The following is a 16,140-nucleotide window of genomic DNA, read 5'->3' on the forward strand; positions in this document are numbered from 1 at the left end:
ATTTAATTTAAACAATTTTTAATAAAAAAAATTCATATTGTATACAGTATTAATAAATCAGACAAAAAGTATTCAATGAATAACAGTTCTAAACTACCAAAATATTCTCGTAAATACCAGAAATATGAAGGGAATTAACATAATCTCGAATGTCTTGTCAATATTAATAGAAAAAATTTATTAAATTCAACTACTGGAAAATATAATAATTAGACAAATTTAAAGTTAATTACATTCTTATTCCGTTTAAAATGAGTAAAGCTAAACGTATCTTCAAATTCTTATGTGAATAGATTTCAGGTATGCGTGTAAAAAAACTAAATAATTAATGACAATATCGAGTAGTATTGTGGCTTTTATTTTATTTTATTTTATTTTTGTGAGACTTACCCGGTGGCCCAGTGGCCAAATGATCGACCGTTTAGGTCGGGTCGATGCACCGTGTTTGCCCAAAATTACCTATCATCTTCATTGATGTTGTAACCTAATTTCGAGCATTATTTCCCTCACTCGTCTGACGTGTTTGGTAACGGGCTGGACAAACCCGTTAGACCACTACTACCCACTGGAGGAGCCACTGTAGCAAATCTTTCCCGACTCATTCAGTAAATGGATTGTTGACGTTCGACATCGTTCATTCGTGTCTCCTGCACAGATTGTCAATCTACGGATGATGAGGTTTTAGTGAGAAATGGAACAACTCGGAGTTAAAGAGAACCTCGATCCCACCAAGACACAAAGAGTGAAGAAAAAAGCACCACCTCCTCCACAACCCATTCATGAAGGAAGGAAACCTCAGAGACAAGTGATTATTGCAGCTAGTAAGACTAACAGAGAGAGGCCCCCAGATACTAGACAGCGCGAACCAGCTAAATTGTTAACACCTGTTAGACCTCCTCAATCAGGCCTCACAGAGGATAGACGCCTGGAGTCTAAACCAAAGACTATAAAAACTTTAGTGAACCCGGTTTCCTATGCACGATGGGTGCAGCATTCTGGGAGTGGAAATCCTCAAATAAGTAAGGGAGCTCATCATATATTTAAAGGAGCTTCTAGATGCAGAGTGGGAATGCATCCTCATTCCTTCAATACGAGTCCGTCCGGATCTTTGAGTAGTCAAGGATCTTCTGGATCGGAAGGACCTAAATCTGTGCTGAAGAAACCAAGAACAGTTGAAATGCACGGTAATAAGAAGAATGTGACTTTTAATGCATTTGCTATGGTGCAGTTAGTGAAAGTGTGATTTATATATTATGATTTTGTATAATTGTGATTATCTTCATTAAATCGTCTTTTTTTCGTGGTAAGTCCATGTGAATTGCATATATATTTTTTCCATATAAATGTATAGTTTGTTTCAATTTAGTACGATTCGCAATTAAATTTTCTGAAAAGGACTTTTTTAATATGAACCAGCAAACTAAAGCAATGTCGCGACAACTTTTTTTCTTATTCATTTTGGCAATATTTAAATTATAAAAATGAAATTAATTGATTAATTAGGAACCACAATAAGCTTGTTTGGTGCCAGTAATAGAAAGCAAGATGCCAAACTCCCTCAACCATATAGAACTTCATAAGCTGTGGAATGAAAGTTGACCTAGTTGGCAACAAACAAAATGATGTCCTAGTTCACTGACACGAAGTGGACATTGGTGTCGCCACATCTCGAAGCCCCTAAAGCTAATCCATTTTGACACTGACATCTATTGGCTAGGGGACAGTTATTATCCCATGTGGCAGGTATTGCTTTCGGCTTCAATGACAGATCATTTTCTCCATCATTGTCTTTTGCAGTGTCTTGGCTGATGTGATCTAGAAAGCACATTTATGTGTTATCCTGTCAAAAGATCGGTTTAATTGTACTTATTTCGTTATATTAAAACATACAGTGCCCTCGAGCTGACGTTGAAGATATTCGTGAAAATGTCAATTAGTTCTCTGCTTAATAAAGAAAATGGAACGTGATAATGTTAAGTATGAAATGATCATTTTTTTCTAATAAATTTTAAATGTCTTTTGAATTATTCTTAACAAATCGACCATCTCGAATTATACAGTATCTTGTTAGGAATTACTCATTATTATTAAATAATTAATGTAATCTTTTAAACATAACTTCGAATTTATAACATATGCATGTATTTATGCTTTCTTGTATGTAATAAATTAAAAATTTCGACATTGTAAGATTCTTCTAGATTCCAAAAGATTCAATATAATGATTTATTTCTATATTTTTAAGATTATTTTCAAAATTATAATAACAACCCCAACTAATACTATTTCATAATTGTTAGATGCTGATTTAAACTTAGTTTCTATAAAACTTTTTAATATTTGACATAAATAATATATTAAACAACTAAAGTAATTTTTCACATTAAAAATGTTTGCTTTATTCAAGAAATTCTAATGGAACAAAACGAAATTTTCTTAAATGTGTAAATTTAGCCTATAAAATGGAACCTACAAAAATGCTTCTCACAAAAATGATTATTATGTCATGACAAGTTATCTGAATACTCACTTTAATGATATGGTGCATAAAAGTGCAATTTTTATCTTTGACAGGAAAATATAACCCGAATACAAAATTGGTTGCTGTCACTCATTAAATTTTCAGATCTGAACTAAATTTAGTGTGGCGGTACTTCCCGATCCATTTTGCCTTCTCACTAAATTTAATCATTCAACTTACACTTCCGTCCATGTTGTAATGGCAGATCTAAATCTTTAGTTGACTGTAGCAGCTTATATTAACTTTTTCACGTATTTTCTATTCTCAATATATTTTCTACTTTAAAAATTTTATAAGAGCTCACCTTCATTTCGATTTGTATCATACAATCGTTATTATAATAAAAAATATAATAGTATATTCATCGAGAAAACCAATAAATATGTCATTAAATCCTTAATAAAACTCTTATTATTGCATATTTTAATGTATTTAAAGAATGAAAATTAAACATAAAAATGGTCAAACTTTTAAAATAATTACTTATGTAGCTGAGTATAAGATAGTTCCGAACAAATTTTGCGAGCAAATTTCATTGATAGAAACCAGAAAAGTAATGAAAGTATAAGAATATCAGCAAATGGAGCAGATATATTCTTTGAAGAGTCATATTACTTAAGAGGTAAGATAGTGACAATATCCATGAAACATTCAACAGTAGAGCTGAAGAACATGCTCTTACATCTATATAAAATTGATTTTAGTTATGTACATATTAACGTTACAAACATTATTAAATGTCTAGAACTCGTCTAGACTTTTTCTTATTCGTCATTAAAATATATTAGTCTTGAAAAAATTATAATTATGCCAAAAAATATAAACTAATTATAAAATTTCAGTCGAAATGATGGTTATTAAGGTTTGAACCGGTGTTTGGAGTAAAATGGGATATTTTTATCATACCGCAACCTAAGCAATTATGTAATATTGAGTTTTTTGAGTGTTTTCAAGTACTTCGTTAAATAAAGTTTTTGATGTCAAAATTCATAAAGAAATAACGAAAAAAATTCAATCTATTTGGAAGCCATTACTATACACTAATTAAGTGAGGGGAGGTAATGAAGACCGAGAAAATAGCAAACTCTGGAGGATGTGACTGGTGGAGTAAATGATCGCCTAGGGATGAACTCTGATCTCTGTAGACATCCACAGACAAAATTATTGCTTCCAGCATAAAGAGAGATGTTATAATTAAAGTTATCGAATTTTTCGAAAATTCTCTTTGGTCCTATAAAGGGTTGTTTAACAGTCGAAACAAGAAAAAAGAAATCTTGGATAAACATTAATACTATTCCATATAGAATATACATATGTATCAATACTCTGTTTCAACATAAATATCATTATTTCTCAAAGCTAGACTTAGGCTAATTCTGTCTTTACATCATTATCATCTTTAAATATTTTAAAAAACCTTAATATATAATAATTACGTTAAGATTACAATGTAATTATCAAACTTAAACAATTTATTAACTGTTAACGAGCAAAAAATCCGCTATTGTTGAGAATCAGATATTCTTTCATTGATTTGAAATGGCATACTTTTGTTTGCTTCAGGAATTGGTACCATTTAAATGACCTAGAATCATTTAAAAGAATATCAATCGGTGAAACAATGAACCAGTTAAATTCAATAGTTCAGTATTGTTTAATTGAATATCAATTTATTGTTATTTAAGAGAAAAATCTTCGATTTATAAATAAATTTAATATCGATTTCACAAAAGGTTACGCGTTCAATTGCAATAAAGGGGAGGAAAGAGCAATAGTCCGACGAGAAGACAAATAACATAGTAGTAGATAATGTTTATGATGTTTTCAAATGGCAGGACAGATGTCTTACAAGAGCAAGAGCGGAAGAACATCGACCATATCACAACTCCGCCTTGGACTAAAAGGACTCCGAAATCCATCGACACCGCCCAAATCCTGTTCCTCTTATGACAATCATTCCCATTGCAGGTGAGCCTTCTAACTACTTCCTGACTGTTCTTCCGCGTCAAATGGGTAATTATCCGTGGCCAATTTACTAAACCCACTCTATTATTGACGTTCTTTTGCTATTTGTTTTTTTCCCTTAGGTCTATTAGTCTGCGTTTCGAATTGTTTCGTTCTCATTTCAATAGATCGAACTACAGAAAAGATTCAACAAAGAATTCAATTTTAAAAAATATAGGCCTATAAATATAACTTATTTGTAAATCTTTTCAATAATAAAATTTTATAATTTTGCAAAATTCTATTTTTATAAAATTTCGTCTTTTAGTGACAGTTTCCTACTTCTCTGCAACTTTATGGATTTTAATATTTAAAGACCATTTCCATTTCTTAAATTATTAATATGTAGCTAATGTTATAGAAAACATAGAAATAAAAATGTGAGAAGAATAAAATTCGTAAAATTAAAGTAAAAAATGCTTTGAAAAGTTGTATAATTTAATATTTAATATCCTAATTTTAGAAAGTCATATATTAGACTCGCATTTAGAAAGTTAAAACACGTTAAAAACACTGAAATTTTTAAAATAATACTCACTTACAGGTTTATATTGTTTAAAGTTTCTTTGTTTTTTAAAAAAATTAATTTCAAATCAAACTATTTTTATAAATAAAATTTTGATATTTTATACTTTTTCTTCTATTTTTTTCATATAAGATGTTTTAAACATAGGGGGAAAAAGATCTAAAAAGGAAAGCGGATTCTTCAGTTGGTTGCAATTTGATAGTTCTATTTTTTTTTCCTTTTTTTGTAACTAAACCGAATTTTTTGATTAAATGTTCCTGGTACATCTGGTATAATTGAATCAATCTAGTTTGTCTAGTAAGAGTTCACGTGCTGTTAAATTCTTTTCGGTTCTGGATATTTTCAAAAATATTTTTACTATTTAAAGTAAAATACTTTCCGAAAAATAATTGAAAGATTTCGAAAAACTTTTCTCGCATATTTAAAAGTTATTATTGTTAATTTTGTTTTGTTTCCTCCCTTGTTCTTTTATTACTTTTCATTGATTAAATTTTTCTTAAAAAATTATTATTTGATAAATACAAAATTTAAATATCAAGAACTAATTATTAGATTTCATTTTTATAAAAGTATTTTTATTAAACGAAATGAAATTGCACCGCAAAGTTATAATGATTAATTGCTTTTGATAAATGATAAAGTGCTAAAGAAGGTTTTTGAGTTCGACTTCGAAATCTTTTTTTTTATTTTTTTAAAATTTTTTTCTCCCCTCCTTCAACGAACGTTAATTACCGTACTTCTAGAACCGACGTCAAAATCCCAAAAGGATTTTTTCTCGTTATTAAACTGTATTTCACTAAAGAAAATTAAGTCTGTTACCCTTGATAAAATTAATTATTGGGAATTCAACTTGTCTCGACTATTATATTCTATTCTTCGAATAAAATAAAAAATTAAAACTAAAAAAAAAAAATTAAGTTTTTATCTTAAAATGAAAAGTTTGCACTCAATCTTTTTCCTCTTTTATCTTTTGAGAAAATAAATGAAGAGGAAAAGTTTTCGTTTAGAATTTTCTTATTATTTTTACGTTTTCAAACATTAATTTTCTGATTTATACAAATTCTTCGGAACTTAAATACCCGCATCAAGATTCAATCTTTTTGGCATTGTATAGCGATGAATGTGACAGCGTTACTCTCAGACAGTTAATGCGACTCGATAGGAGAATCGGGATTCGAACAATAGAGTAGAGGAGTACTGGATGATGGGATAAATAAGCTTGTACCCACACAACTCTTCAGTGGACTGTCGACGATAGTGTCGGTTTTTCTGGCAGCAGAGTCAGTCTGCTATTGTAATACCATCAATGTCTGCAAAACGACAGCTTTTTCTGACATCTTTGGTAGTTTTTCTGTACTTCTATGTAACTGGTNGTATATTGATTGATAAGGAAACTTCTAACTGCAAATATAAACACTCTTAAGGTCATTCATTTATTAATTCTGACATCCAATATTAAATACCTTAAAATGAAAGGTGGGGAAAATGTTTTGATCTATTAGCCTATTTAATTAGTAGAGAACATGATGCTAAATTTTAAATACGTCGAAGGTCCTTGATATACATAACACTTCATGTCTCTTCTCAGTATAGTAAGGTCAAATAAACAACAATCTATTTGACCTTTTACTTTAAGGATAAAAAGATACACCTTCTACCCACTTGTGTAATTTATGCATCTTTTTTAAAAATAATATTCAAAATAAAATTCCATTAATAATATTTTTGCAAAACAATCAGAGAGAATGCATTGATCTGAGTATCATCTTACCATAAAAACAATAGGTTATTAATTTTGAACCAATAAGGAAACGTAACCTAATTTTAAATTGTATAATAACAGTGATTTAGAAGTAAAAGGGAAACTACAAAAAAAAATTGGTTCATTAATTTAAAATAATCAACTACTAGTTGTTAAATAACATAAAATAATTTAAGTTATTTTAGGAAAGAAGACATTTTAGTTGTTTTTTTTTCTATCTGAAAAGATTAGAAATATTTAACTTTATATACCTAATAGTTAAACAAATTTTGCATTAAAAGTATAATACACTTCTTTAAAATTATAAATAGAAGAATAATGGAAGGTATTTCCTGAAATTTTTTCGACAATTTTAACCAGAATATCAAGTTCTTTTCTCTTTTTTTTGAACGTAAAACTAGCTGGTTGAAAACGAAACATGTGATCGCACAGGTGTCGACAAATTGCAGTTGCTCGAGCATAAAATCAAGAGGAACCACGGTTTTGGCTACGAACTCTGACCTAAAGGAAGACATAGTTTCAGGTCGACGCACTCTTTATGCATTTCCTACTTTAAAATAATATTAGCTATTGTAATTAAAAACCGCTAATATTTTGCATGTCACAGACCTCTTTACGAGATGTAAAACTAACGTTTGTTCTGGACAAATAGCTTTGTTTGAGTTAATTTAAACTAGATGTTTACTGTCTAAATTGGTACAACAGATGTATAGTGTAATTTTAAAACAAAACACGCAATAAAAGTCGAAAATAATTTATTTGACAACTTTTGAATCCCGTGACAAGACGTCATCGGAACGAGGAAGTGAATGGTCATAGTTGAAAGGTCAACACCTCAGAAAGCAAGTTATGAATACGAGAATGTTTATTCTGAAAGGCGTAAAATAAAGTTGTATTATGTATCTTACGTTTATTATTTTAAAAGTTTCATAATTTAATATCATTAAATTTTCAAAATAAATATTTAAATATGTTATAATGTTATTCGGATTTTTTAAAAACTTTATCAGCATAATTTTTATGATTTGTTTAATGTGCTCAAGTATGTACGTATATATACTTTTTTTTTTATCTCTTTTAAATTTGGGTCAATACTTTAAAGTAAAATAATTAAATTATCCATAATTTAAACAATTTTAAATTACGCGAAATAAATAAAAATGTAAAATCAATTTAAATATTTTATTTATTTATTCATTTTTAATAGAAAATTTATATTTTACTCTTACTTCTATATCTTGTTTTAATTCCATTTGCACAAATTATGCAAATTTTCTTTTTTGAATTGATTAATTTTTGGAACCTGAATCTCTATAAGAGTGACATTTAGGACATGTGTTTTTTCCGCAATAATGTCAGCGTATTTAAATTCAGGTTAAATAATATTATTTGGAAAAATTATGAAATTATTTCATATAATTTAATGTTTTTTTTTAAAATTCTGTTATTACTATAAATTTTCATTTATTTAAAGAATAAATGCACATATTTAGATACATTCAAGTATTAGTATAGAATCTAATATACAAAATTTAATGAAGTCAATCAGATTGCATGAATAATAACATTAAAATTTGTATAAATATAAATAAAATTAACAAAAAAATTTAATAAAAAAAGAATTATTCATATTAATTCCAACGCCACTTAATTTACTTGTAAATGCGTTTGAATTTCTTAAATTTAGATAAGTTGAAACTTATAAATCATTCGATTATATACGACAACGGTTAAAAAAAACATTAAGAATTTTTAAAACGATAAGTTTTTCTTCTATTTTGTATAATTAATTTAAAAATTTTGGAACATCATCAAGGTTTGTCAAAGAAAAAGTTTCATATTGATTGACTGGTTGTCCTTGCTCCCAATTAACTTGCTCGCTATTGGCTTGATTTACTTTTACTGTTTTCGGGGCATAGGTACCTCAGTTTATGATGTACAAAAATTTTCTTCCTTTAATTTATAATACTCTGTTATTATAATAATTATAACACAGAAAAATACATTTGGAAGCACGAAAATCATGTTCTTACTCATCATTGTTGCTAATTTAAATGACTAAATATTATATTAGTGGTCTGTAATTATAATACGAAGATGACATAATATTATTGCATTAAATATCAGTTAGAATATTCCGATTTTCAACACGAACATTAAGCGCAGGAAACAATTGTTTAATGTCATCGTCATCGAGCCTTTATTCTCAATCACCCCTTGTTTCCTTCTATTTTTAATAAATTGGTTTTTATGTAATTTATTTATTTTTTGAAATTTAAATAAATGTTTTCAATATTTATAAAAGTTCTAACATTTATCTAATTAAAGGTTTTTTTTTATTTATTTTTGTAAGTTCTGTATAAAACGTTAATGAGTCATGAACCAATTCAACAATTTGTTAACTCTGAAAGTGATGTTGATTAGCGTAAATTGAAATTGGAATTATTTTAAAACAATATTGAACTAAATGTTAATAGAGCATTGAAAATTGAATTATTTTCCCATAAAGATTATTTAAATACAGTTTACAGAACAAAGATATTTTTGTAGAAATATTTTATTAAGTAAAAAATTTATTTATTATTAAAAATCAAAAAGTTTATAGAATAAAAATAATGGAAAAAATTCCAATTAAAATATAAATAGCAAAAATCAATAAACAAATACAAAAACTTGCATCCTATATATTAAATTTTATATCAAAATAATAATTAATTTATATCATAATAATTAAAAAAAAATCTAAATAAATTTTTAATATATCTTTAACAGTTTACTATAATATAAAAATTATCAAATAGTTAATATAATTTTACAGCTTTCTAGAGATATTTTTGTTTTTATTCTTCTATCTTTTATTTAATTATTACTATTAATTATTTATCGAAGTTTCATTTGTCTTCATTCAAGCGTATAATAAACTTTCACTCAATGTAAAATTGATTTAAAAAAAACAATAACAATTTCCGAGAGTGAAGATAATAAAATATTCATTATTTTTTTATATGTGTAAAAATATAAATAAATCCAAATAATAATAAAAAAATATTCATTAAATAAATTATAGATTAAATTTTTCTATCATTAAAAATGAAGGAAATAAGAGTTTTATTAAAAAAACACAGTTTGCCTAAGGCTTAATGAGTGTTTCAGGAAGAAGGTAAGATATAAAACACCATTAACTTCATTCCATCACCTGCATAAAAATTTTGCCTTTTTTTTTTAAACAATAAGATTTTTAGTTCAACTGAAATCTGATACAAAATAAACAAGAATAATGTCATTTCTTTAAAATATATTACAGTAATCAAAATATTTTTCTTACTGTAAACCTTCAGTAATATTTTAAAGAAATTTCGGAGTTTAAAATGGCTATCTACAAAGCCTGTACGTGTATAATTTTAATTCCACTAATAAATAAAGGAAAAACATTGTTTTAAAATGGCTTCTATGAAGTATAAATCAATTTTTTTTAAAGTTAAATATCTATAAATTGTCAACTTAAATTTCAGGATGGATTCTAGTTTTAAATAATAGTTTGTTGCAAGTCTTGTTTTTCGCTTGGAAAGTCACCTGTTTTCGCAAGAGAAGGAAATTATGGTAGACAGCAACTTAAATTGTTCTAACCTAAAGAACATTTCAAGGTTGAAAAATATTTTCCGCTTCAAAATCCCTTTACATTCATTTCNAGTTCTGTTTACATATGTAGATCAGTTTTTTACAATATAAGTTTTAGAAATAATGTTAGAAAATAGATTGCTATTATCAAACTTTAAGCTTTCTACTTAGACCAAGTTATTGTTTTTCTTAGATTCGGTTTGCGAAGACATTTATATGAAACTCTGAGTGTTGCAATAAAAGTTGGTTATCACGTTTCATGATAACATCCTAAACAGAAATAGAAACTAGACATTTGTCAAAGTGCATCGACCTCTTCCTAAACATCATCTAAGGTAAGCAGCAGGATAGACTCGGGTCGCTCGACCAAACCCATTTCCCAGTGATCTGGTTTCGTAAATCCCGGAAGAGAATTGAACGTTGTACATCTCGTAAATGCCATAATTATCTTCAAATACCCTTGAGCAACGTTTGCAGAGTTTTTACACATTTATAGTTTAGTAAATAAATAAGAATGATTTACAATATTTATAGATTATTTGCAACTCACACCGTGGAGATAACGAGTTTCAATATATACATATATATAGGCCTATATTACTATAGGCACAGGTGATTCATCTGTGAACTCATCCGATATAGTAACCCGATCACACCAATTTAATTAAATAATATCCTCAGAAGTTCACAAAATAAATTTTATTATATATATATATGTTAAAGAATAGATTTAGTTCCAAAGACTTTCTGAAAGTAGAATGACCCTTATAGATAAAATATTACAAAGAAAGTTAAAATTGTTCCGCGTATCATAAGAAAACAATGAGTATTTTTATCTTTTGATTAATTTTTATCGATAAGAATATAAAATAAATAAGTTCTATACAACAAAAATATAATTAAAAGCTATTCATTGATTATTTTTAACTTTTATCATGTAGCTATGTTGTAGTTTATTTTCGGAAGTTGAACTTTTCCCTGGTAAATAAATAAAACATAAAATATTAATTATTTTCTAATCGATAATTTATTATAGCAATTTTATTTAATAAAGAAAATCTATTGTAAAGTTATTATGGTAGCAATTATATGTTTGTCACTTTGTAAGTTCAACTGACGGTAGTTATTACTGTAGTCGTATCACGGAACATATATTTTATGGCGTGTACTTATCATATTTAAAGAATAACAAGGACACAAAGGAAATTTATTGTACGGTGCATTTTTGCGAAATATTTTCTAAGAAAAATATTTATAAAAATTTAGTAAATAAATAGGGCATTGTTTGAATTTCAAGTATTTTAAAGACAGTTTAGTTGTCTGTAATTGCCAAAATCATGTTAAATATTTTGACTGTACTGTGTTATAAATATTTTTATTTGTTTGAGTCATAATTTAGAAATATGATCTCAAAAGAAAAGCGACGTTTTAACATAACTGGATCCTAGATAAAAGAAGGGGGAAAATATTCGTCATAGAAAAATACATGCAAATCTACATTGATCAGAATTTTTCAGCCTATTTAGAGAGAAAAATCCAAAATTTTTACCTTAAATATTCTTTATATTTAAGGATAAAAGCTATTTTTAAACCGTAGCCTAAATATAATTTTATAAAGTTTACGTTTATATAAAAAATTTCAATAAATCTTATTACAATATTCAATAATCTCTTGTTTAGTGACAATTTAAAAAAGCAAAATATAAGGCCAATTTAATTATTCATAAATATTTTATAAATAAAAGTATTGTACTATTTTCATAATCATCGTTTGAAAAACAGTAAAATGCTAGATATAAATGATCAATTTATCAATAAGAAAAGCACTTTTTCTACGAATTTTCTTGTTTATGACATTAAACTAAAGAGTAACTTTCGAAATTTATTATTTAAAACTGAAATTCATGCTTCGTAAGTATTAAATTTTATGCAAAAATGCTGATAAAGACATAATCAATACTTTTATACAGATGTATGTCTTTTGATTGATTGATATAAAGAAAGTAATCGAGTCTTTTATAATGTTTTTGCATAAAAGAAATGAATATGCAGCAAATAATAAAAAATTACATAAAATAAAATTTAATTAGAATATATATATATATATATAATGTTTTTGCATAAAAGAAATGAATATGCAGCAAATAATAAAAAATTACATAAAATAAAATTTAATTAGAATATATATATATATATCATCATATATATTGCAGTTTATAATTTTAATCCTGAATAGAATGTTACAGATCCAATCTCACTTCAAAATTGTAAATTAGTGTAATAGGTATAAAAGGGGTATAAATTAACTTTCAAATTATAAAAAAAACAATAAACTTCACCATGTTATAGCGTTCTCAAAAGTAAATATCGCGTGGAAAATTGATCCTTACACGCGAAATATAGGGTCTGCAGTTTATAACTTATAGGCTATAACCTAGTTTACAAGGTTTAAATCCTATAAGTCATTCTATTCAATGGAGCTTCTCATCGTGTTTTGATCATGCTATTCAAGGAATTTAGGTTTACTTCATAAAATTGAGACACGAATTTATTAAAGATAAAAAGATAAAAATAAAATAAACGGGTTTTCTTTAAAGTCTTTATAAATTTAAATATTATTTAAGATTCTATAAACTACTTAGAAATCGTGTAATTGAATCTTAATTAATACATTGAAATGCGATTGGCGCCGAACAGAATCTTATATTCTAGCCAATATTTTTTCAAGCATTAAGTTAAACGTCAATAAATTAGCGTTATAAACTATCTTTTTCTTTTATTAACTGGAAAATGTCGCGACAACTTTCTCCGGTTTATTATTGTCACGGCCTCGGGCATTAATAACCTTAATCAGGATTAACTGGTAAATTTAACAAAAATACATTGATTGACCTCGATTTAAATCTTGAATATCTAATGCTAGCGTAATATATTAATATAAAATTAAGTGCATTTAATTTAATTTGCAAGTATAATAAATACAAATTGCTTGTAAGTCCGTAAAAATATATGGTTTAAAAAGTTTCTCACTGACAAACCTATTAATTAAATTTCGGATTACAAGATCCGAAAATAATTAATCAAATTTAAAAAAAAAATTCCTACGTGTCATTTCCTTACACACCATTCAATCTTTTATTAATGAAAAGGATTCATGATTTTTGTTAATAAAATATTACATTCCGTGACACGTGATTGCACCCGTGTTTTAACACGTGATCAATCAATTGTTTTGTCACTTAATATAATCAAAGAGTGATCAAGCGTTTGTCTGTTATCAGTCTACTTGAATAATTAAATTATTTTTACGATCAAATATTTAGATTAAATATTTCACGCAACCAAATTAAACTTTACAACCACAAAAAAATATATATAAGAATAATTAAAAATTTATTAAAAGAATTAATACTAAATTGTATAAGATCCAGATACGGTTCTAAATATACTGAATATTACTTTTTGGAGAGTGTAAACCAGTATATTGATTGATAAGGAAACTTCTAACTGCAAATATAAACACTCTTAAGGTCATTCATTTATTAATTCTGACATCCAATATTAAATACCTTAAAATGAAAGGTGGAAAAAATGTTTTGATCTATTGGCCTATTTAATTAGTAGAGAACATGATGCTAAATTTTAAATACGTCGAAGGTCCTTGATATACATAACACTTCATGTCTCTTCTCAGTATAGTAAGGTCAAATAAACAACAATCTATTTGACCTTTTACTTTAAGGATAAAAAGATACACCTTCTACCCACTTGTGTAATTTATGCATCTTTTTTAAAAATAATATTCAAAATAAAATTCCATTAATAATATTTTTGCAAAACAATCAGAGAGAATGCATTGATCTGAGTATCATCTTACCATAAAAACAATAGGTTATTAATTTTGAACCAATAAGGAAACGTAACCTAATTTTAAATTGTATAATAACAGTGATTTAGAAGTAAAAGGGAAACTACAAAAAAAAATTGGTTCATTAATTTAAAATAATCAACTACTAGTTGTTAAATAACATAAAATAATTTAAGTTATTTTAGGAAAGAAGACATTTTAGTTGTTTTTTTTTCTATCTGAAAAGATTAGAAATATTTAACTTTATATACCTAATAGTTAAACAAATTTTGCATTAAAAGTATAATACACTTCTTTAAAATTATAAATAGAAGAATAATGGAAGGTATTTCCTGAAATTTTTTCGACAATTTTAACCAGAATATCAAGTTCTTTTCTCTTTTTTTTGAACGTAAAACTAGCTGGTTGAAAACGAAACATGTGATCGCACAGGTGTCGACAAATTGCAGTTGCTCGAGCATAAAATCAAGAGGAACCACGGTTTTGGCTACGAACTCTGACCTAAAGGAAGACATAGTTTCAGGTCGACGCACTCTTTATACATTTCCTACTTTAAAATAATATTAGCTATTGTAATTAAAAACCACTAATATTTTGCATGTCACAGACCTCTTTACGAGATGTAAAACTAACGTTTGTTCTGGACAAATAGCTTTGTTTGAGTTAATTTAAACTAGATGTTTACTGTCTAAATTGGTACAACAGATGTATAGTGTAATTTTAAAACAAAACACGCAATAAAAGTCGAAAATAATTTATTTGACAACTTTTGAATCCCGTGACAAGACGTCATCGGAACGAGGAAGTGAATGGTCATAGTTGAAAGGTCAACACCTCAGAAAGCAAGTTATGAATACGAGAATGTTTATTCTGAAAGGCGTAAAATAAAGTTGTATTATGTATCTTACGTTTATTATTTTAAAAGTTTCATAATTTAATATCATTAAATTTTCAAAATAAATATTTAAATATGTTATAATGTTATTCGGATTTTTTAAAAACTTTATCAGCATAATTTTTATGATTTGTTTAATGTGCTCAAGTATGTACGTATATATACTTTTTTTTTTATCTCTTTTAAATTTGGGTCAATACTTTAAAGTAAAATAATTAAATTATCCATAATTTAAACAATTTTAAATTACGCGAAATAAATAAAAATGTAAAATCAATTTAAATATTTTATTTATTTATTCATTTTTAATAGAAAATTTATATTTTACTCTTACTTCTATATCTTGTTTTAATTCCATTTGCACAAATTATGCAAATTTTCTTTTTTGAATTGATTAATTTTTGGAACCTGAATCTCTATAAGAGTGACATTTAGGACATGTGTTTTTTCCGCAATAATGTCAGCGTATTTAAATTCAGGTTAAATAATATTATTTGGAAAAATTATGAAATTATTTCATATAATTTAATGTTTTTTTTTTAATTCTGTTATTACTATAAATTTTCATTTATTTAAAGAATAAATGCACATATTTAGATACATTCAAGTATTAGTATAGAATCTAATATACAAAATTTAATGAAGTCAATCAGATTGCATGAATAATAACATTAAAATTTGTATAAATATAAATAAAATTAACAAAAAAATTTAATAAAAAAAGAATTATTCATATTAATTCCAACGCCACTTAATTTACTTGTAAATGCGTTTGAATTTCTTAAATTTAGATAAGTTGAAACTTATAAATCATTCGATTATATACGACAACGGTTAAAAAAAACATTAAGAATTTTTAAAACGATAAGTTTTTCTTCTATTTTGTATAATTAATTTAAAAATTTTGGAACATCATCAAGGTTTGTCAAAGAAAAAGTTTCATATT

At 26.4% G+C, this 16,140-nt stretch overlaps 1 protein-coding gene across 1 annotated transcript; it reads left to right on the top strand.

Annotated features, from left to right (window-relative positions):
• Positions 1-579: 579 nt before the first annotated feature.
• On the top strand, positions 580-11,312 carry LOC111639425. The gene is made up of 2 exons (XM_023385315.1): positions 580-1,303; positions 10,625-11,312. Exon 1 carries the CDS (start codon positions 692-694, stop codon positions 1,241-1,243), a length of 552 nt encoding a protein of 183 aa, XP_023241083.1. The 5' UTR covers positions 580-691; the 3' UTR covers positions 1,244-1,303; positions 10,625-11,312.
• The last annotated feature ends 4,828 nt before the right edge of the window (positions 11,313-16,140 follow it).

Source organism: Centruroides sculpturatus, unplaced genomic scaffold, assembly GCF_000671375.1.
Source record: "Centruroides sculpturatus isolate CEXI.00-Female unplaced genomic scaffold, Cexi_2.0 scaffold1232, whole genome shotgun sequence".
Taxonomy (NCBI): Eukaryota; Metazoa; Arthropoda; class Arachnida; order Scorpiones; family Buthidae; genus Centruroides; species Centruroides sculpturatus.

What these genes read in the sequence shown, in the direction of transcription:
- LOC111639425 (XM_023385315.1), top strand. Translation starts at nt 692, where the DNA reads ATGGAACAACTCGGAGTTAAAGAGAACCTCGATCCCACCAAGACACAA.